The sequence below is a fragment of the Schistocerca nitens genome, chromosome 5, assembly GCF_023898315.1.
Source record: "Schistocerca nitens isolate TAMUIC-IGC-003100 chromosome 5, iqSchNite1.1, whole genome shotgun sequence".
Lineage (NCBI taxonomy): Eukaryota > Metazoa > Arthropoda > Insecta > Orthoptera > Acrididae > Schistocerca > Schistocerca nitens.
Genome location: NC_064618.1, coordinates 808,295,591 through 808,320,633, shown reverse-complemented (window position 1 = coordinate 808,320,633; position 25,043 = coordinate 808,295,591). Strand labels below are relative to the sequence as shown.

The 25,043-nt window shown below is 40.4% G+C and overlaps 1 protein-coding gene across 1 annotated transcript in view; it reads right to left on the bottom strand.

The window, feature by feature from the left end:
• Window positions 1–25,043, bottom strand: part of LOC126259583 (cilia- and flagella-associated protein 157) — a 192,241-nt gene that overhangs the window by 17,011 nt on the left and 150,187 nt on the right. The window contains exon 9 of the mRNA XM_049956491.1: window positions 9,910–10,028. Within this exon, the coding sequence (XP_049812448.1) occupies window positions 9,910–10,028 (119 nt within the window). The remainder of the gene's footprint in view (window positions 1–9,909; window positions 10,029–25,043) is intronic.

Below are 25,043 nucleotides of genomic sequence, written 5' to 3'. Positions count from 1 at the left end.
CAAAAGCAAAACAAGGATAATGGAATGTAGTCGAATTAAGTCAGGTGATGCTGAGGGAACTAGATTTGGAAGCGAGACACTTAAAGTAGTACAGGAGGTTTGCTATTTGGGGAGCAAAATAACTGATGATGGTTGAAGTAGAGAGGATATAAATTCGAGACTGGCAATGGCAAGGATAGCATTTCTGAAGAAGAGAAATTTGTTAACATCGAGTATAGATTTAGGTGTCAGGAAGTCTTTTCTGAATGTATTTTTATGGAGTATAGCCATGTATGGAAGTGAAACATGGAAAATAAATAGTTTAGACAAGAAGAGAATAGAAGCTTTCGAAATGTGGTGCTACAGAAGAATGCTAAAGATTAGATGGGTAGATCACATAACTAATGAGGAGGTACTGAATAGAGTTGGGGAGAAGAGAAATTTGTGGCACAACTTGACTAGAAGAAGGGATCGGTTGGTACGACATATTCTGAGGCATCAAGGGATCACCAATTTAGCATTGGAGGGCAGCGTTCAGGGTAAAAATCGTTGTTGTTGTTGTTGTTGTTGTGGTCTTCAGTCCTGAGATTGGTTTGATGCAGCTCTCCATGCTACTCTATCCTGTGCAAGCTTCTTCATCTCCCAGTACCTACTGCAACCTACACCCCTCTGAATCTGCTTAGTGTATTCATCTCTTGGTCTCCCTCTACGATTTTTGCCCTCCACGCTGCCCTCCAATGCTAAATTTGTGATCCCTCGATGCCTCAAAACATGTCCTACCAACCGATCCCTTCTTCTAGTCAAGTTGTGCCACAAACTTCTCTTCTCCCCAATCCTATTCAATACCTCCTCATTAGTTACGTGATCTACCCACCTTATCTTCAGCATTCTTCTGTAGCACCACATTTCGAAAGCTTCTATTCTCTTCTTGTCCAAACTAGTTATTGTCCATGTGTCACTTCCATACATGGCTACACTCCATACAAATACTTTCAGAAACGACTTCCTGACACTTAAATCTGTACTCGATGTTAACAAATTTCTCTTCTTGAGAAACGCTTTCCTTGCCATTGCCAGTCTACATTTTATATCCTCTCTACTTCGACCATCATCAGTTATTTTACTCCCTAAATAGCAAAACTCCTTTACTACTTTAAGTGTCTCATTTCCTAATCTAATTCCCTCAGCATCACCCGACTTAATCTGACTACATTCCATTATCCTCGTTTTGCTTTTGTTGATGTTCATCTTATATCCTCCTTTCAAGACACTGTCCATTCCGTTCAACTGCTCTTCCAAGTCCTTTGCTGTCTCTGACAGAATTACAATGTCATCAGCGAACCTCAAAGTTTTTACTTCTTCTCCATGAATTTTAATACCTACTCCGAATTTTTCTTTTGTTTCCTTTACTGCTTGCTCAATATACAGATTGAATAACATCGGGGAGAGGCTACAACCCTGTCTCACTCCTTTCCCAACCACTGCTTCCCTTTCATGCCCCTCGACTCTTATAACTGCCACCTGGTTTCTGTACAAATTGTAAATAGCCTTTCGCTCCCTGTATTTTACCCCTGCCGCCTTCAGAATTTGAAAGAGAGTATTCCAGTTAACATTGTCAAAAGCTTTCTCTAAGTCTACAAATGCTAGAAACGTAGGTTTGCCTTTTCTTAATATTTCTTCTAAGATAAGTCGTAAGGTCAGTATTGCCTCACGTGTTCCAACATTTCTACGGAATCCAAACTGATCTTCCCCGATGTCGGGTTCTACCATTTTTTCCATTCATCTGTAAAGAATTCGCATTAGTATTTTGCAGCTGTGACTTATTAAACTGATAGTTCGGTAATTTTCACATCTGTCAACACCTGCTTTCTTTGGGTTTGGAATTATTATATTCTTCTTGAAGTCTGAGGGTATTTCGCCTGTCTCATACATCGTGCTCACCAGATGGTAGAGTTTTGTCATGACTGGCTCTCCCGAGGCCATCAGTAGTTTTAATGGAATGTTGTCTACTCCCGGGGCCTTGTTTCGACTCAGGTCTTTCAGTGCTCTGTCATACTATTCACGCAGTATCGTATCTCCCATTTCATCTTCATCTACATCCTCTTCCATTTCCATAATATTGTCCTCAAGTACATCGCCCTTGTATAGACACTCTATATACTCCTTCCACCTTTCTGCTTTGCCTTCTTTGCTTATAACTGGGTTGCCATCTGAGCTCTTGATATTCTTACAAGTGGTTCTCTTCTCTTGAAAGGTCTCATTAATTTTCTTGTAGGCAGTATCTATCTTACCCCTAGTGAGAAAAGCCTCTACATCCTTACATTTGTCCTCTAGCCATCCCCGCTTAGCCATTTTGCACTTCATGTCGATCTCATTTTTGAGACGTTTGTATTCCTTTTTGCCTGCTTCATTTACTGCATTTTTATATTTTCTCCTTTCATCAATTAAATTCAATATTTCTTCTGTTACCCAAGGATTTCTATTAGCACTCGTCTTTTTACCTACTTGATCGTCTGCTGCCTTCACTACTTCATCCCTCAGAGCTACCCATTCTTCTTCTACTGTATTTCTTTCCCCCATTCCTGTCAATTGTTCCCTTATGCTCTCCCTGAAACTCTCCACAACCTCTGGTTCTTTCAGTTTATCCAGGTCCCATCTCCTAAAATTCCCACCTTTTTGTAGTTTCTTCAGTTTCAATCTGCAGTTCATAACCAATAGATTGTGGTCAGAATCCACATCTGCCCCAGGAAATGTCTTACAATTTAAAACCTGGTTCCTAAATCTCTGTCTTACCATTATATAATCTATCTGATACCTATTAGTATCTCCTGGATTCTTCCAGGTATACAACCTTCTTTTATGATTCTTGAACCAAGTGTTAGCTATGATTAAGTTATGCTCTGTGCAAAATTCTACAAGGCGGCTTCCTCTCTCATTCCTTCCCCCCAATCCATATTCACCTACTATGTTTCCTTCTCTCCCTTTTCCTACTGACGAATTCCAGTCACCCATGACTATTAAATTTTCGTCTCCCTTCACTACCTGAATAATTTCTTTTATCTCGTCATACATTTCATCTATTTCTTCATCATCTGCAGAGCTAGTTGGCATATAAACTTGTACTACTGTAGTAGGTGTGGGCTTTGTGTCTATCTTGGCCACAATAATGCGTTCACTATGCTGTTTGTAGTAACTAACCCGCACTCCTATTTTTTTATTCATTATTAAACCTACTCCTGCATTACCCCTATTTGATTTTGTATTTATAACCCTGTAATCACCTGACCAAAAGTCTTGTTCCTCCTGCCACCAAACTTCACTGTATCGCTGAGGCACGCAAGCCTATCCCCACCAACGGCAAGGTCCATGGTTCATGGGGGGGGGGGGGGGTAAAAATCGTAGAGGGAGATCAAAAGATGAATACACTAAACAGATTCAGAAGGATGTGGGTTGCAGTAGGTACTGGGAGATGAAGAAGCTCGCACAGGATAGAGTAGTATGGAGAGCTGCATCAAACCAGTCTCTGGACTGAAGACCACAACAACAACCTTAGCAAAAGGCTAAGAATCCAAAATATAATCTATCTGATACCTATTAGTATATCCAAAAAAATTATAGTCCAATGTAAAATCTCTAAGCAGGTCTAAGGTTTCCCTCCAGTCACTCATTGATCAGTTTGGTGTGGCAGCAAAAGACAACAAATGGAAAGATGAAGTTTTAAATTTTGCATTTAAAAAATCATTTACACATGAGAATTCTATAAACGTAATGTTGTTTGATCACTGAGCAGGCCCCCATGTGGATGACATAGTAATACACATTCCTGGTGTAGAGAAACAATCCCAATTTGGTTTTACAAAGAGTACTCTACACCATTGGCCATTTAATTAGCTTGCATTTATCGCAAATTTAGAGCACACTTGACTCCTATTTATAATAAGAGAAAACGAACAGATCCATAAAATTACAGACCAATATTGTTAACATTCATTTGCTGAGAGCTCTAGAACATATTGTTAGTTCAAATATAATAAATTTCATAGAGCCTGAAAAGCTTATGTCCTCAAATCTACATGGTTTTAGAAAGCATCGCTAGTGTGAAACTCGGCTTGCCCTTTTCTCACATTCTATAATATAAACTATGGATGATGAGCAACAGCCCAAGTCCATATTCCTAGAGTTCTGGGAAGTATTTCACACAGTCCCCACTGCAGACTGTTAACAAAGGTATGAGCATACAGAATAGGTTCCTAGATATGCAAGTAGCTTGAAGACATTTTAAATGTAGAACCCAGTATGTTGTCCTCAATGGCGAGTGTTCACCAGAGACGAGGGTATCATCAGGAGTGTCCCAGGGAAGTGGGACAGGACAGGTATTATTTTCTATATACATAAATGATCTGGCAGACAGGGTGAACAGCAGTCTGCAGTCACTTGCTGATGATGCTGTGGTGTATAGTAAGGTATCTAAGATGAGTCAGTATAGGACCACACAAGATGACTCTAGACAACATTTCTAGTTGGTCTGATGAATGACAGCTGGCTCTAAATTTTAAAAAATACATAAGTTAATGTCGACGAGTATGAAAAAGAAACCCGTAATTTCAGATACAGCATTAGTAGTATCCTGCTTGACACTGTCACATTGTTTAAATATCTGGGTGTAACATTGCAAAGCAGTATGAAATAGAATGAGCATGTGAGGATTGTCATAGAGAAGACAAATGGTTGACTTTGATTTGTTGGGAGAATTTTGGGAAAGTGTGATTCATCTTTAAAGGAGACCACATATAGGATACCAGTGTGGTCTGTTTTTGAGTACTGCTTAAGTGTTTGGGAAGACATTGAAGCAATTCATAGATGGGCTGTAGATTTAGTGCACACAACATGCATGTGTTACAGAGATGCTTCAGGAACTCAAATGGGAATCCCTGAAGGGAAGGCAACATTCTTTTTGAGGATCGCTATTGCTAACATTTAGAGAGCCAGCAGATGAAGCTGACTGCAGGACGATCCTACTGCTGCAAACATAAATTTTGCATAAGGACCATGAAGATAAGATACAAGAAATCAGGGCTCATATGGAAGCATATAGGTAGTCATTTTTTCCTTGCTCTGTCTCTGAGTGGAACAGGAAAGGAAATGACTAGTAGTGGTACAGGGTACCCTCCAAGATGCATAGTACATGCTTGCAGAGTATATATGTAGATGTAGATTTAGATGATGGAGTGATATTCCATTAAGACATGCACAGCTCAGGACTCAGCTTGAGTAACATTTTGAGTTTTGGTGGTAGTTTTCAGGAAGAATTGAGACACAATGCTGGAAGTGAGGGTTATGAGGAATGCTTGAAGAGGATACTTTTGGTTTGGAACTATTCTAGGCATGGCACTACACTCACTCTGTTGATTGTGGCTGAATTTTGGTGTGCGCTTGAAGGCTAGGCCTTTTGAAAGAACAGATTTCTAAAGATAAGAGACAGAGATCTGGATAGGAGGTTTAAGACTGAATGGGGATTGGGGTTTGATTATGGCTATGATCAGTGTTTGATATGATATGTGCAGGATTGGGAGATTAAAAAGGAAGCCAGTTTGGGCTCGTTGGTTAGGAACTGGGCGGGAAGGAAGGGGGGGGGGTCATGGGTGGTAGAAGAGAGAGAGATGGAGGGGGACACCGCTTTTTAGAGATTTGACCCTACAGTGTGGATAGCTTCTTTAGGTGGAGTGAGGCATTTTGTTCAAACTGAATATTGATTTTTGTACAAAATACTTTTTATGAAAGTTTTTATAATATCACTATATACAACTACTGAAATTCGAGAATGAGGTGTATATGATTTTGGGACATTATGGATTGTCCTTACCTATTGAGTAATAAAAGAGACTGCAAGGAAACACCAACACTTTTCAATTGGACAGCTATATCAAAAATTTAAGACAGAAACAGGAAAGAAATGCATTCTTGCCTATTGTTTGTTGATGCTGGTAGATCTTTCTGTCTTGAAAACTAAAGATGTAGAAGAAGTGGAGATGGACAGGAAAAATCACAATACAAAGAGTAACTTTTGAGAAAGAATTGATTCAAATGAGAGCCAAAGTAGGTATTTAATGTGCTTGCAAGTGTTTATTAACTGTTCATAACTACATTTGCAAATGAGGGATCTGATCTGCGACAAAGAAATAGTAATTTTATCTGATAATTTTCATCTTTGATTCCAAAATTTTCTAAAATAGATTGCAGTGATGCATACCACTCCAAGGGAGTGAGGCATATCCTTGCATGTCCTTAGTGATGAATGATACTTAGACCAAGGCAGTTTATATAGTAAAAAAATAATAACATAAAAATAATACGTCTAATATTAAAGTGCAGTATTGTGTACTGATTTTATTTTTATTGTGCATGTGGTGAGCTATAATGAGGGATGTTTGTTACACATCTTCAGCATTGAACAGCAGTTGTGCCAAGTTTGTAAGAGGAAATACTCAAGCTGGATACAAAGTAGTGGTAACACTGCTGTAAAGTCAAACCATCTGTGTTGACATAATGAAGCCTGTGAGATGAGTTTGTACAGTGAGAAGGGACGGTACTCTGTCAATCAACTGCAGTGTGTAGAATGTTGAATGTCACAGCAATAGTGCAACTGCCCTAACATCATGTTTACAAAGACGGAGCAACATTCTTAGCTCAAAACTGAAGTGGCATGAGGTCAGAGTATGCAAGAATGTTTCCAGGGACTGCGTGAAGCATGTGGTGAAGTAGTTGCCATACAGCACAATTTCACAATGGGTTAAAGCATTCAGAGTATGCAGAGATGCTGTGGCGTATCACCCTCATACAGGGCGACCCCATGTGGAGGACAATACAGTTCAACTCCTCGCTTCCTTGCTGGATGCTGTGTGTGAGTTAGTAGCAGAAGTCAGAGTATGCCACAAAACTGTGCTCCACTTTCTGCATGACATTCCAGGGTACCACAAAATTGCAGCATGTTGGATACCTCTTGAAATGTCTGAGGTGCAACAATGGCACTGCAGTACTGTCACACAGGATTTGTTGAGCTGGTACCAAGGGGAAGGTAACAACTTATTTGATCCATTGTCACTACTGAAAAACTCCGGGTGCACTCATATGAACCAAACTTGAAATGCCAATCCAATGAATGGAGATGTCCCACTTCTCCTCTACACAGAAAGAGCACGCTATATCAAGTACCGTGAAGGCAATGTTCATTATGGAGTACGATACTGATGGGGTAATACTTCATCTTGCTGTACCATCAAGAATGACAGTATACACTGGCTACTACTGCACATTCCTGCAACATCATCTTCATCCAGTGTCAGGCAAAAGCGACAACATTTCATGGAACAGCAATCCATCCTTTTACATGACAATGCACAATGCCAAACTGCTACTGCTGGCCTGGACCTCTTGCACCACCAATGGGAGAGTCTGGAACATCTACTGCGCATGCCCAATATGAGATCCTGTGATTACAATCTCTTTACCAAAGTGAAAGCACCACTGCGAGGAATCTGGTACAACACTGGAGATGAAGTTTTCCATACCATAAGGCGGATAATATGGGACCTCAACACAAATAGATAAGCAGATGGTATAAGACACCTTCTGGACATTTGGCAAATGGTCATGAATAACAGGGTTATTATACTGATGGTGTGTAATTATAAGTACAGTTCTCATTACTATTTATCCAGCCGTTGTACATACTTGGACGTGGTTACTCCTTAAGATCTGAGAAAGCAAATTGTTGAAGCTGTTGATTCAGTAAAAAGGGACCTGTTGATTCATTTGTGGAATGAAATGGACTACCATTTCAATGTCTCTCAAGCAATGCATGGTGTTCATGTTGAGTGTATGGTATAGTGTCTGCACAAACAAAATGCTCTGAACCTTGACAAACCGTCTGTTGGCTTCTGTCTCAGGTTCTTCAGCCGACATTTGTTTGATGAGTTTTCTGACATTTTGCAAGCATGAATGGCTGGCCTTGTCAAAGCTGGTGGAGGACTGGAGTCAAGCTTGTGGGTGCTTGCCAATGTCCAAGGGGTTCTCTGTGGTGATTTCTGGTGCGGTTCTCCTTTTGCTACCTGCAATAGTTGTTCGCTGAATCATGGGAATCCAAGGTCCATTCACCGTGAGGCTTTCTGCTTTCTTGTTGAAGTTATTCTCATGTTTGTGAATTTCTATAGCCTCCCTGAACAATCAGTTGTGATAGTTCTTCTCTACAGTGAGAACCTCCACTTTGGCGAATTTTACTATGTGGTCGACGTCACACAGCATGTGTTCTGCCACGGCTGATTTATTACCTGCCCTAACGTGCAATGTCGCTTATGTTCTGTGATCCTGATGTTGATTGATCGTCCAGTCATTCCAACATAAACTTTTCCACATGTGCATGGTATGCGGTTTATTCCCGGCATTGCATATGGATCCCTTTTCTCTTTTGCCGATCTGAGACACTCTTTGACGTTCTTTGTCAGTTTATAAATAGTCTTTATGCCATGTTTGTGCAATATATGGGCGATTTTGTATGTCAATCTGGGAGTGTATGGCAGAAAGCTCATATCTGACATTTCTTTTCCCTATGTGTCACTTCACTGAGTGACTCTGTTACACTTCTTATATAACTGGTGGCATACCAATTGCTCCTCAGAACACTTTCCAGGTGTTGCATCTCGTGTCTGAGGTATGACGGCTTACATATACTTCTTGCTCACGTTATGAGCATATTAGTCATGGCTCGGGTGGTGATTTGACAGTTTGTGCAAGTATCGGCCCATGTGTGTCAATTTTCAATACACACTGTGTCCCAGATTTTCACCATTCCTTGTGACCAGTACATCTAGAAATGGCAGCTGCTTGTCCTTTTCTATTTCCATAGTTAATTTTATGTTTGCATTGAGACTGTCCAAGTGTCTTAGGAAGTTACCGAGCTGTTCCTCACCAAGGCCCCACACAACAAAGTTATTATTGATGTATGTGTACCATACATTAGGTTCACAAGTTGCCAAGTGCAGTGCCTGTGCTTTGAAATGTTCCATGAAGAAGTTGGCCACCACTAGACTAAGAGGACTACCCATGGCGATGCCTTCCAGCTGTTTGTAGAAGTTGCCATTCCATGTGAAATAGCTCATGGTGAGACATTCATGAAAGAGCAAGACATCACCAAGCTCTTTCTGAGACAGAAGCCAAAAGGCAGTTTGTCAAGAAGTGGCCAGCCATGAAAGCCTTAACAGTTTTGTACTTTGAACATTCCTTTATCCAGTGACATGTGCAATGTTTCTGTCTTTCATAGTCTGTCTGTAATAAAAAACTGAAATCTATTCTTTCTTTTTGAATCAGCATGTATTTTGCATTTAAAATTGTTATTACAACTTTGGTGGTGAAGTTCAGAAGATCTATTCGTGGAAGTACATGGTCAAACTATTGTTATACAAAACCAACATAACAATACATACAGTATAATGTAAGTGGATAGATAAAAAATCTACTCACCAAGTGGTGGCAGGAGAACACAGACAGATAAAGAGTAAGGAAATCTCCAAGCTTTTGGAGTTAGTGGCTTGTTCTCCTAGGCAGAAGGGAAATGGAAAAAAAGGACTGCCTAGGTTTAGGAAATGGGGAGAGTTTGAAAAAATTGTTCAGAATCCCAGATCAGAGGAGACTTTCTCCATTTCCAAAACCTCACCAGTCTTTTTTCTTCATCCCTCTTGCTTCTCCTCAACTCTTCTGCCAGAAGAAGGAGCCACTGGCTCCAAAAGCTTCCAAATTTTCTTAATCTTTAAATGTGTGTGTTCTCTTGCTGCCACCTGGTGAGTACATTTTTGTCTATCCAGTCACATTATATTTTCAAACACTGATTATTTTTCTACTATATAAGATATGATACAGTATGTGTTTTTATCTTACATTTTTTCCACTCTTCTCTTCTGATCTGCCTCGCTGATATTGATCAGCTCCAAAAGATATTTCAATAGAGCCTCCCTCTTGCTTACATGAAATGAATCGTCTGGGAAGTCCTGCTGTACCTGCGCAGGAAGAAGAACACATTTATATCTTAGGTTTCCTCACTGTCATTATTTATTAGTGTGCTTCTGGGTGTCCAACCAACTGTTATTTCCACGCTATGCACAATATTTTGACAACTGACCCTGTTGTCTTCTTCAGGTGCTGTGAGTTATGTTATCATGTGCCCTCTAGTCAGACTGGTTGGAAACCAGGCCGCAAGTATACGCAATAGTACAACTTGTAGTATCTGAAGAAATTTGAGACAGTATTCAGAATATTGTGGATAAAACAAAAGCAACAACTTGATTGAACACTCAGAAGAACACCATTAACACACTCCCATACAGTAATAGTAGCTTTGTTTTCTTTTTGGAAAAATATTAATTTAATTATTTTTAGATCTCCCTATATCATGAAATGAATACACCACACTGGTTACAACTAGAAAGAACGATAGACCAATTGGTGGAATAAGGAACGGGAGTAAACAATTGGAGAAGATGGAAAGTGTCAAGTTCTTGGAACTCTAATAGGGGAAAATGGAAGAAATGAGAAAGATATAAGTGAACGTGGCAGAAAAGCAGAAGCATTCCTGCAAAGTGTTAGGAGCCTGGTTTGGAATAACGATGCCCTACAAAAAAATAAAGACGTAATATATATAGAACTTACTACAAACCAGTACTGACCTATGCATCTGTAAGATACTTTAAAAATGTGTGTAAATATTAATTTTATGGGTATAAATTGTAGGTATATTGTATTGTATATGATTTTGCTGATGAAATCCACACAATCTAAATTGTTACATGAACTAATAAAGAAATCAATCAAACATGGGTGATGAAGAAAATAGATGTAAGCACATTACAGGCATGTGAAATGAAGTCCCTCAAAAGTATGACAGGAGTAACAAGGAGAGATGCGGTGACGAATGAAAGGGTAAGGGAAATAGTGAAAGAGGAACCCTCGCGCAACAGGACAGAAAATCAAGGATAAGATAGGCACTTGTGGAATGCAATGGGAGTGCTTCTGTTCAAGCAGCATCGTGGCAAGTTAGGGAGGCTTTCATTGTTTGATGGAGCTGCTCAACCACGATGTTAGGTGCCGGATGGTAGCTGGTAGTTCTGTGTAACTGCACGACACACAGTGGCTGACTTGTGTGAACAGTATACAGTCAAACTGGTGGCCACAATCTATTGTGATATGACTAGGGCAGCTGAAGGGTGCCACCCAGGTGTTGATGAGGGCTGTGGGGACTGTCTATGCGGTGATGTCTGCTGAGGGTGTTGCCTCTGGCCTGTGTGTGAGGCAGTCTGCCATCGTCAGCAGATAACGCTTGTCTTGAGTCAGAGGGAGCGAGCACACAATTTCAACATGGATGTGTGCAAAATGGCATGTCACATTGGTAAAAGTGCTGACAGATGTACGGATGTGCCTCCCGACTTTATTATGCTGGCATGCAGTGCAGATGCGTCCCCATTGATGGCAGACTTTCCGTAGTCCTGGCCAGGCAAAACACATGAACAAGGGTGACACAATGGTGTTGATGCTGGAATATGACAGTCTGTGGACATGATCGAGAGCACTGCGCTGGAATTTATCTGGGATAAATGAGCGATATGTGCCTGTTGACGGCCACACCAAAATTTGTGGGCAGAGCTAGGAATGGGACCTAACTCGTATTGTAGGTCACTAGAGGTGTCATGTCGGAGGCTGTCCAGTTGTCTGTCATTCTCCTGTTCTTAGGTGATGTCCTCGAAGTCACATGCAGAGGGGTAATGGCACAAGCACGGGACAAGCATTTGGCGATGATGCTGTCAATTCCAGAAATATATGTATGTCTGTGGATAACTGTGATACATACTCAAACTGTCAGAATTGGCACAGCATACACTTGGTGTTATTGTTTCAAAATGCATGAGTTAGAGGCTTGTGACGTGAAAGTCATGAGGGCTGAAGTATTTTTCTGCCAGCTGCTGTGGCCAAGCGGTTCTAGGCGCTTCAGTCTAGAATCGCGCAACCGCTACAGTTGCAGGTTCAAATCCTGCCTCGGGCATGGATGTGTGTGATGTCCTTAGGTTAAGTTAGGTTTAAGTAGTTCTAAGTTCTAGGTGACTGATGACCTCAGATGTTAAGTACCATATTGCTCAGAGCCATTTGAACCATTTTTGAAGTATTTTACTGCATCAAACACTGCAAGCAGCTCATGAACATAAGCACTTCAGGCATGCTGTGACTCTGAAAGCTTTAGCAAGGAGAAATCTAGTCACTGCCAGTTGCCACCAACATGTTGTTGAAGCACAGCACCCGTGGCTATTGGGATAGCATCCACAACCACAGTCAGTTTTTAACACTAACGTGCCATGAAGCATGCTAACGTTACCCTCTGCGAGGATTTCAAAGTTCAACTGTGCGTGTGTCTAATGGAAAAGGGTATCGGACTATAATTTTGAATTTTGTAAGTTGACAATAAAACCAAATGGGCCTTAACCTTGGGAGTTAGCAGAAGTGGTAAAATTATAGATGAATGAAAAAAAAAGAATGGTCACCAGTCTAATTAGGCACATTAGTTTGGAAATATATATTTGAGAAAATTAAATATTAGTTATTGAAGTTACTTTTGTTGAGATTTCCCTTTGAATAACAAACAGGATACAAACTGACACACTACATTCTGTACTGTGTGTAGTAGCAGTTACCAATAACACACACACCAGTAAATTATGGGGAGCAAAGTAGCACTGAGCTCACACTAATGACAGCCACAATCATTAGCGTTACTTAATCAAAATACTGAAATATCACTGCACGAAATGCAGAACTAATTTTGGACATGAGGGGCTTCTATCTTGACTGATGTGAGTAACACAAAAAAGATGAATAACATCTCAAATACATTGTTTAAGCTCCTCTGCATGTAGCAGTTTTCCTTAGTAATCGTAATAGCTCATTTTTTTTTAATTGGAGGACAATATGATGGGGACCCATAAACTGGCCAAGGTTCTTTGATTGTTGCAAAAGTAAAATTATCTCTAAAAGCTAATTATTAACTTAAATTACTTTGCAAGGTAATAAAATGCAACACTGGGCTTAGTTAAATTCAAAAGGAACTATTCATGATGAGTACCAAAACTACACTATCTTTGAAAATGTGCAAACTTCACTTCTAACACTACTACTGCACATTGGTTCATTAAAGATTTACATGTACTTGTACTTTAATCACCTGTGAAGCAGGTATTCTTGGCAATAATATTTCCACAATCTTGCACTGTAAGCCTACAAAACTATATTTTACAATAAACTAAGGAGATTTTAGCAAAAGCCTACCCAACTTCACTTTTATGATTTTTAGCCATTAAATAATTAAGGTTTTCACTTCCCTATTGATTGATCTTTAAATTTTCGTTCTTAAACTTCCTACCTTAACAATTCCACTTGGAGTACTCCATAAACAAAGTACCCAAATTTTACTCTTACTTTAACTTTTACTACTCCTTTTACTTTAAACAAAAAATCACTTTTAAACACATGAATGCCAGAATTGTTCATTTAAATCAGGATACTCAGTTTTAGTAGCACTTAGGTGAGGACCCCGCATAGGTTCATGATCAGGATTGAAGTTACGGTTTCGAACACAAGTTGATGTTTTATGTGATTATCATTGAAACAACACACAAATTAACTTGTCCATGCCAATATACATTATGCAACTGAATGTATGAAGTCTGTGAAGCAGTGGCAAAGATAAGTGGCAGACGAAATGGCGGCTAACTGTACTTATGGCTCTTGATGTGCGAATGTTCTATAAAATCTCTTCGTGGCGTCAGATTTTCAACATATTAGAGCCATTCCATTATTCCGTGAATACCAAATAATAGCCAGATCCACATCTGAGGCAAATCACTTCTAATGCAGCTTCAAATTGCCTCTCATAGCACCACTGAGATGCAATGTGTTAAGGCTAGCCACACACTGTGAGCTGTTCACACAAAGGAGCCACTCAGTCTGACCATCAAACCCACCTTTTACATTGCACCATGTCACTTTAGTTGTAGAGGGACTTCCCTACAGCATTTACATGTTACAAATACAAGTGCTCTAAGCATGAACCAGCTTTTAACAAACATACTTCTTTCATAAACGTATTCATATAATAATAATTTAAGATTTCAACATATTCTTTTGCTTTTTTCATATATACATTACAAAACTCTAATTTTCTTGCCATATATCAAGGAGTTCAAACAACACAGAATGCATAGTTCATAAATTACAGATACACAGTTACTTAAAATAAACCTACTCCTAATCGAAATAAGTGTTACAGTTTCAATGTTGTGCACAGTGTAAGCAAGCAGCATTGCTTCCATGAGGTTTCGTTTGGACTTCATAAGGCTTTTCTCCACTGAATCTGTGCAGTTAACAGGAGTCCTTCCCTTTAAGGTAGAACCACATAGTGCTACAGTCAGGGGTTCCAGAACTATGGCAGCATTGGGAAGATGGCGTTGATAAAAATTTATCATGCCAAGATAGCGGCAAAAGTCTTTGTGCATCTGTAGGTGCAGCATGGTCAAGACCACCTGTACCGTTAGTGATGTGGATCCTTTAGGGGTGATTAAATACCACAGAAACTCAATTTTCATGACACCGAATATACTTTTTAATGGGTTACTGATGATCATCGCCTTGCTCAGGCACCAAAAGATGATTGCTAGGTGGCGGTGGTGGAGTTCGGGCAACATTAAATAGGCCAGAATGTTGTCGAGGTATGCGAAACACCATGGTAAGCCTTGTAAGATGACATCAAGGAAATGCTGCAAAGTCTGGGCAGCATTTCAAAGACTGAACATCATGTACAAGCTTTCAAAAAGCCTGAAGGGCATAATAATTGCTGTTTTTTGAATGTCTCATGGCACCACAGGAATCTGCATGAACGCCTCTGTGCAGTCAGTTTTGCTAAATATAATTGAGCCTACCATGGTGTGGCTAAAATCCTGCAGGTGTGGCACTGGGTATCGGTCTGACACTGTTCGTGTATTTAAGGCACAATAGACTTTGCATGGCTGCTATGAATTATTATCTTTCTGTGGTACTAAGTGCAAGGCAGAGGACCATGGGCTGCTCTTGCTACAGCAAGTCACTTGGGTGCAAGTCAGCGTGAATGGCACAAGGTAGTTGGAATGGGTGTAGTCATGATGTTGTGGACTGTCAAACATTTGGTGTCTTCAGTGCACGAGGCGGGTGAGTAAGCTCCAGAGATTTGTCCAGTATGTCTCCATATTGTCCAGAGGACTTAACATGTTTAAATCTGAAGAAGCTAGTCAGCCTTTGCTGTCCTGCTAGTTTCAAATATGTTTTTGAATCAATTATCTGGGTATTTTTTATGTTGGCTAATAAGTTTAAACCCCCACCCAGGATCGGTTCATTGATGTCAGCCACAATGAACAGCCATGTGAATGAGTGGTGCAGTCCAAGGTCCAAATTTCAGTGATGGGTGCCATACTTTTTTATTGTTGATTGTTTGCTGCTGTAAGAGACAGCAACTTGGCCTTCCAGTGGTTTCTTAGCATAGGTGGGGGAGGGGGGGGGGGGGGACACATACAGATCAGAACCCATGTCAACAAGGTACTTTGCACTGCCAGCCCATTCTGTTATGAAGAAATGTCTGGATACTGCACTTCAGCCAGGTGCACCTATGCCCGGTTGCAGCTGGCATTTGGGTGTGATCAGGGATGCAGACACTTTGTCACTTCATTGTCGACGTGTGAATGATACAAGCAAAAGCTGCTCAACTACTGTTCTGATGTCATTGGCATCCCACCAGAATGGCTGTCACTGCACTGCCTGTTGCACGAGCCGGATCAGCAGTAGTGGGATCTGTTGCCACTATGGCACCAACCAATCAACCTACATGCTGAGTGCTGCCACCTGTGCAGCAAGTCCTGAACTAGGTGGTGCAGGACAGCTTCCATGCCAGTAGCTGTGGGAGATATGTGTTGCTGTAGAGTAAAATTTGCCAGTGCACCCACGGCTGCCTTGGCAGCAGTATTGGGCACCATTGCCAAAGCATCACACACCCGATCAGCCAAGTCTGCGATGATGTCCAGTTTCATTTTTGTTCGGATGGCAGTAGCTGCTGCACTTGGGATGGAAGGCAGTGCATCCAGACAGCATGCAACAGCAAGTTGTAATGGGGCATATTATTATTTTTTTCTCTCGTTCTTTTAAAATAACAAGTTATTTTGTACCAGTGATAATGTTGGGATACAAGCAAAACAAGTAGAGATATGCTCTTCAGTCGATTAATTTCTGCATCTTCACCTATTTGTCTCTGTAACTGGTAGTGGGCAGACATATAACGAGTTCCACCATTTTAGTGTAGTTCAAAAATGTGTATTCTAACCATACATTAAAGAAGTGTTACAAAAGTTATTAGGGAGACGAAGTTTATATATGGATATTTATATATATAACCCCATCTGTTCATCATTTAGCACATGCCGAATCCTGCATCAAGAGGATCAAAGCAGACAAGAGGAATTTGCATGAGCAGAGGAGGAGCGATCCAGTAACAGCACTGTAATAAACAGCTCTATGCACAATGGCGATAATGAGAAAAACATAAATTTAAATATGAATGTTGATCTTAAATGTACTGAATATTGAAGGTCTGTTGATATTAGTGCCAGTTAAAATTCACTCAGGATATTTGTACCTTCCAATTTCTTTTATTATTCTTTCAATTTTTTAAATTATTCAAGCAGTAATCATTAATCAGTTTCCATTACATATTATATTTTATGCCCACCCCCCTATTCTGCTTCTATTCAAAGTCTGGGACCATGTCAGACTGTGAGGTTCTACAGGTGTTGCAGGAACTGAGATGGCCTCCTGTCACCATACTCCTCTTGGCGCATCAACTGATGCATCTGCTGTTCCTCTGACAATGAAATTCACCAGATTAACTCCTCTTTTAGGTTGATGGGGTGGTGACTTTGTCCAACATTTCAGCCACACGGTCTTGATCTAGCTGGCTCACAATGTGTCAGAATTTGGCAAGGTTTCAGGCAATGTTCTTGCTCAGGTAAACCACCTCCACTTGGCTGAACCACATAATTGGGACATGGGACCAAAAGTGCAGCAGATTATCCAACACCTGTCCTGTGCTTGCTGACACTCCAGTAACAGTGGGAGGTGTCGGTGTGGCTGAGATTGGTGGATGGAAGTTTCACTCCGTTGGTTCCAGGTGGGGAGAGGCCGTGCATGCAGAGAATGCCTGTAGCTCACTATCCAGCCACTGGCTGCAAACTAGCAGCTCATCTATTGTCTTTTGTCCACTGTCTGTTGTCTTTTGCAGTTCTTCCAAAGTCATCACCTTGCTTTAACGCCTATTTGTTAGTGGTTTTTTCACAAACAAATCACTCTTCGCACATGAGGATATAAGTGTTAGATCACTCATCATTCTGCACCATTCACACCAATGAAAGTTCATAATCACATATTTAGCCTATTAATCACATTTGGGTCACCAGTGAAGTGGAAACGTGTGTATTGCTGCTTACTTGTCAGTCGTGCAGTGAATCAACTTCACTGTTGCACTCATGCATTTTGTTCAGGATGTAACCTATGCTGACAGTGTTGTATCAGGAACTGATCAGTACAATATTGCTGAAAATGTATTTATCCTGCACAAATGAGTAAATGGAGAAGTAATGAAAAAGAAATCAGGTCACAATGTCTATCAACCAACGATCATGATAATCACATTTGCACAGTTCCACTCGAACACTGATCCTGGTGGGTGTACACTCCAAGGTGATGAGTGTGTTGTCTGATCACATGAGTATGGCAGAACAATGGACATGTGTCCAGAACAAAAAATCTTTCCTCGCAATCGTGGGGTGCCGTGTATTTCATGTTGTTGTTGTTGTGGTCTTCAGTCCTGAGACTGGTTTGATGCAGCTCTCCATGCTACTCTATCCTGTGCAAGCTTCTTCATCTCCCAGTACCTACTGCAACCTACATCCTTCTGAATCTGCTTAGTGTATTGATCTCTTGGTCTCCCTCTACGATTTTTACCCTCCACGCTGCCCTCCAATGCTAAATTTGTGATCCCTTGATGCCTCAAAACATGTCCTACCAACCGATCCCTTCTTCTAGTCAAGTTGTGCCACAAACTTCTCTTCTCCCCAATCCTATTCAATACCTCCTCATTAGTTACGTGATCTACCCACCTTATCTTCAGCATTCTTCTGTAGCACCACATTTCGAAAGCTTCTATTCTCTTCTTGTCCAAACTGGTTATCGTCCATGTTTCACTTCCATACATGGCTACACTCCATACAAATACTTTCAGAAACGACTTCCTGACATTTAAATCTATACTCGATGTTAACAAATTTCTCTTCTTCAGAAATGATTTCCTTGCCATTGCCAGTCTACATTTTATATCCTCTCTACTTCGACCATCATCAGTTATTTTACTCCCTAAATAGCAAAACTCCTTTACTACTTTAAGTGTCTCATTTCCTAATCTAATCCCTTCAGCATCACCCGATTTAATCTGACTACATTCCATTATCCTCGTTTTGCTTTTGTTGATGTTCATCTTATATCCTCCTTTCAAGACACTGTCCATTCCGTTCAACTGCTCTTCCAAGTCCTTTGCTGTCTCTGACAGAATTACAATGTCATCAGCGAACCTCAAAGTTTTTACTTCTTTTCCATGAATTTTAATACCTACTCCAAATTTTTCTTTTGTTTCCTTTACTGCTTGCTCAATATACAGATTGAATAACATCAGGGAGAGGCTACAACCCTGTCTCACTCCTTTCCCAACCACTGCTTCCCTTTCATGCCCCTCGACTCTTATAACTGCCATCTGGTTTCTGTACAAATTGTAAATAGCCTTTCGCTCCCTGTATTTTACCCCTGCCACCTTCAGAATTTGAAAGAGAGTATTCCAGTTAACGTTGTCAAAAGCTTTCTCTAAGTCTACAAATGCTAGAAACGTAGGTTTGCCTTTTCTTAATCTTTCTTCTAAGATAAGTCGTAAGGTTAGTATTGCCTCACGTGTTCCAACATTTCTACGGAATCCAAACTGATCTTCCCCGAGGTCCGCTTCTACCAGTTTTTCCATTCGTCTGTAAAGAATTCGCGTTAGTATTTTGCAGCTGTGACTTATTAAACTGATAGTTCGGTAATTTTCACATCTGTCAACACCTGCTTTCTTTGGTATTGGAATTATTATATTCTTCTTGAAGTCTGTGGGTATTTCGCCTGTCTCATACATCTTGCTCACCAGATGGTAGAGTTTTGTCATGACTGGCTCTCCCAAGGCCATCAGTAGTTCTAATGGAATGTTGTCTACTCCCGGGGCCTTGTTTCGACTCAGGTCTTTCAGTGCTCTGTCAAACTCTTCACGCAGTATCTTATCACCCATTTCATCTTCATCTACATCCTCTTCCATTTCCATAATACTGTCCTCAAGTACATCGCCCTTGTATAAACCCTCTATATACTCCTTCCACCTTTCTGCCTTCCCTTCTTTGCTTAGAACTGGGTTGCCATCTGAGCTCTTGATATTCATACATATGGTTCTCTTCTCTCCAAAGGTCTCTTTAATTTTCCTGTAGGCAGTATCTATCTTACCCCTAGTGAGACAAGCCTCTACATCCTTACATTTGTCCTCTAGCCATCCCTGCTTAGCCATTTTGCACTTCCTGTCGATCTCATTTTTGAGACGTTTGTATTCCCTTTTGCCTGCTTCATTTACTGCATTTTTATATTTTCTCCTTTCATCAGTTAAATTCAATATTTCTTCTGTTACCCAAGGATTTCTATTAGCCCTCGTCTTTTTACCTACTTGATCCTCTGCTGCCTTCACTACTTCATCCCTCAGAGCTACCCATTCTTCTTCTACTGTATTTCTTTCCCCCATTCCTGTCAATTGTTCCCTTATGCTCTCCCTGAAACTCTCTACAACCTCTGGTTCTTTCAGTTTATCCAGGTCCCATCTCCTTAAATTCCCACCTTTTTGCAGTTTCTTCAGTTTCAATCTGCAGTTCATAACCAATAGATTGTGGTCAGAATCCACATCTGCCCCTGGAAATGTCTTACAATTTAAAACCTGGTTCCTAAATCTCTGTCTTACCATTATATAATCTATCTGATACCTATTAGTATCTCCAGGATTCTTCCAGGTATACAACCTTCTTTTATGATTCTTGAACCAAGTGTTAGCTATGATTAAGTTATGCTCTGTGCAAAATTCTACAAGGCGGCTTCCTCTTTCATTTCTTCCCCCCACTCCATATTCACCTACTATGTTTCCTTCTCTCCCTTTTCCTACTGACGAATTCCAGTCACCCATGACTATTAAATTTTCATCTCCCTTCACTACCTGAATAATTTCTTTTATCTCGTCATACATTTCATCAATTTCTTCATCATCTGCAGAGCTAGTTGGCATATAAACTTGTACTACTGTAGTAGGCATGGGCTTTGTGTCTATCTTGGCCACAATAATGCGTTCACTATGCTGTTTGTAGTAGCTAACCCGCACTCCTATTTTTTTATTCATTATTAAACCTACTCCTGCATTACCCCTATTTGATTTTGTATTTATAACCCTGTAATCACCTGACCAAAAGTCTTGTTCCTCCTGCCACCGAACTTCACTAATTCCCACTATATCTAACTTTAACCTATCCATTTCCCTTTTTAAATTTTCTAACCTACTTGCCCGATTAAGGGATCTGACATTCCACGCTCCGATCCGTAGAATGCCAGTTTTCTTTCTCCTGATAACGACGTCCTCTTGAGTAGTCCCCGCCCGGAGATCCGAATGGGGGACTATTTTACCTCCGGAATATTTTACCCAAGAGGACGCCATCATCATTTAATCATACAGTAAAGCTGCCTGTCCTCGGGAAAAATTATGGCTGTAGTTTCCCCTTGCTTTCAGCCGTTCGCAGTACCAGCACAGCAAGGCCGTTTTGGTTAATGTTACAAGGCCAGATCAGTCAATCATCCAGACTGTTGCCCCTGCAACTACTGAAAAGGCTGCTGCCCCTCTTCAGGAACCACATGTTTGTCTGGCCTCTCAACAGATACCCCTCCGTTGTGGTTGCACCTACGGTACGGCCATCTGTATCGCTGAGGCACGCAAGCCTCCCCACCAACGGCAAGGTCCATGGTTCATGGGGGAAGGTGTATTTCATAGACACAAAAAAGCGAAAATTGAAATGAATGGAGAGTGCCAAACAAACTTCCCTACCCATCAGTGGGGAACTCATGTTAAGCTTGACCCATGTGGTCTGCGCATTGCAGTACTGATGCTTGAAAAATGCACCTGCACTGTATGGTGGCTCAGTTCAAACTGTCATTGCTGACCCATGGCCGTGTGCACCACACATTGCCAGACTTTTGCCTGTCAGTAGGTATGTGCACCGATGGATATCTCACGTAGCTATTTTAGGCCAGCCATGAGTGACTGTGGTCATTTCATGCATTTTTGCGGCACAGCTGCCAAAATATGATACTACAGTTTTTCACTTTGTGAAGTGCACAATTTTACATTTCTAAACATTTAAAGCAAGTTGCCAGTCTTTGCACTATTGTGAAATTTTTTCATGATATAAGGTTACTATTAATATTGTCCATAAGATTACTAATATACAACTAGGAACAGCAAGGGTCCCAACACGTTTTCCTGGGGCACACCCAAAGTTACTTCTACAGTTGACGATGACTCTCCATCCACCATAACATGCTGCGTTCTCCCTACCAGAAAATTTTCAATCCACTCACTAATTTCACTTGATACCCTATATGATCATACTTTTGGTTATAAGCATTGATGTGGCACTGAGTCACATGCTGTTTGGAAATCAAAAAATACTGCATGTGCCTGACTGTCTTGTTCCAAAGCTTTCAGTATGTCATGTGAGAAAAGTGTGAGTTGGGTTTCATATGATCAGTATTTTCAGAATCTACGCTGGTTAACACAGAGGAGGTCATTTTGTTTGAGATATCTCATTATGTCTGAGCTTAGAATATGTTCTAAGATTCTACAACAATCGATATTGGATGGTAATTTTGTGGATCACTTCTAATATCCTTCTTCCAATTACTGGGCATGGTTTGTTGGATCTACAATAGATTATAGTCAGAAGAGGGGCTAAAACCACAAATTGAGTATAGAATCTGATAAGAACTATGTTGGGCCCTGGAGTTTTGTTCAATTTTAATGATTTCAGCTGTTTCTCAATACTACTGACACCAACGCTTATTTCATTCATCCTTTCAGTGGTACAAAAACTGAATTGGGGTGATTCTCCTGAGTTTCTCTTTGCAAAGGAATCTTTGAAAATGGAGTTCAGCATGAGCCACAGCTGAAATTGATCAACTCAAACAAATATTTGGGTGTAAAAATTTGTAGCAATATGAAATGCAACAATCATGTAGCTTCCATTGTAAATAAAACATGCAACAGACTATAGTTCACTCATAGAATACTAGGGAAATGTAATCAGTCTACAAAAGAGACTGTTTGCAAAACACTTATGTGATGCATTATAGAAGCCTGCTGAAATGTGCTGGACCTGTACTAAATAGGAATTGCAGGGGATATTGAACATACGTAAAGAAGAGTAGCAGGAATGGTCACACGTTTGTTTGACCCATGGGAGAGCATCATGGAGATGCTGGAAAAACTGAACTGGCAAATACACAAAGATAGATATAAACCATCCCATAAAGCTCACTTAGTAAGTTTCTAGAAACAACTTTAAGGGATGAACCTAGAAATATATTATATCTCCCCACATATCATTCCTGTAGGGATCTTGAAGACAAGATTGGACTGATTACAGGTCACACAGAGGTGTTTAAGCAATCATTCTTCCCATGCTTCATACATAAATGGAATGGGGAAGACCTAAAGCTGGCACAATGGGTAATATGCCCAACATGCACTTCACAGTGATTTGCAGAGTATGGTTGTAGATGGAGGTAGATAACTTCACCATCTGCAATAATTCTGAGGTTACTACTGTCTGCCAGGTTATGAACATACAACATAAACATAAAGGATACCAACACACTTCCAGATATTCTTGAAGTTACTTCTAAATCTGTCAATAACTCCCCATTGATGAGAACATGCGGTGACCTCCCTACCATGAAATCCTCACTCCAATCATTGATTTCACTTGGTACCCCATTTGACTATACTTTCAGAATAAATGTTTGTGTGATGCTGAGTCAAAAGCTTTTCAAAACTCAAAAATTACTACATCTGTCTGTACCCATGACTTTCTGGATGGTGTGAGACAAAAGTGCAATCTGGGTTTTACATGACCAATGTTTTTGGAATCCATCCTGACTGGCATTGAGGAAATGATTCTGTTCACAATATCCTATTACATTTGAGTTCAAAATATGTTCTAAGTGCAAGGCTCTACAACAAACGGATGTAAAAGATACTGAATGTCAGTTTTATCTATCATTCCTGCTACCCTTTCTTTAAGTGGATGTGACCTGTGATTTTCTCCAACTACTGGCCTCATCTTTTTGGTTGGTTGACTGATTCATGGGAGGGGACCAAACAGCGACGTCATCAGCCCCACAGGATTAGGGAAGGATGGGGAACAAAGTTCGCCATGCCCTTTCAAAGAAACTATACTGGCATTTGCCTGAGGCAATTTAGCGAAAGCACAGAAAATCTAAATCAGGATGGCCAGACACAGGTTTGAACTGTCATCCTCCCGAATGCAAGTCAAGTGTGCTAACCGCTGCAACGTCTTGCTCGGTGCACATCTTTTTGTTTGATGGATTTCCAGCACATTACACTTCAATGAGGAGCCACCTCAGCCACAAATTCTGAATAGGATATCTGTTCTATGTTAATGTTTTCATTGTTTTCAATAATGCCATTACAATGCATGTACCACATAAAGGTGACCATATTGTGTACTGCTCATCTGTAATCATCTTGTGAATTTTTTCTGGTATGAACAATGCCAGCAATCTTTGATGAACTTGTGAACCATATATTGTCACATCCTGTGGTGCATGCAGTGTTACATAGTGGTTAGTGTCACTATCTAGTGTGGTGCTGGTCACCAGTTCACACCTGACCACCAGCAACCATTTGTTATTACATATTTATCATTTCTGGAAGATTCTTGAAATTGTTTCATGGATTAATAAACCAATCAATCAATCAATCAATCAATCTTATGTTTGTAATGTTTATATATTTTAGAATATTCAATGTTAGTAAAAACAGCTACATTGTCTGTCCACGAGGTCAGTCTTTTATGGCTGTATATTGGTGTCAATAATGAATGTACTTTCAGTGCTAAGTATTGTATTTCACTGATGACCCTGCCTTAGGATATGGACTTCATTGTGGTTTAGACATGACACTGTTTTATGGAGGAACCAGGTACTTCAAAACATCTACATCACAGTGGCTCCAATCAGGCAATGTAAAAGTCATTGCCTACACAGACAGGAAAAGAAAACAGGCAGTATGTCATTTCTAAGATAATCCAGCCAGGAGACAGATGGAGTCCTGAATAGCAGTAAGTCAGCTGCATGTCAGGCATCCAACAGTGTTTTCCAGGGATGCTGGTCAGGACCCTATGAAATTGGTGAAAGGATTCTACTGAGAAGCCACATACAACAATGGGATGACACGGTATGTGTGGCAAACATGTACTTTTAAATTGATGGCACAACCCAACAATGGTTTGAGAAAATCTACATTTACATCTACATACATACTTCACAAGCCACCATATGGTGTGTGGTGGCGCATGGTATCTTGTACCACTACTAGTCATTTCCTTTCCTGTTCCACTTGCAAACAGAGGGAAAAAGCATCCATCTATGTGCCTCCACATGAACCCTAATTTCTCTTATCTTATCTTCGTGGTCCTTATGCAAAATTTATGTTGTCAGCAATATAACTGTTTCACAGTCAGCTTCAAATGCTGGTTCTCTAAACTTCCCCAACAATGTTC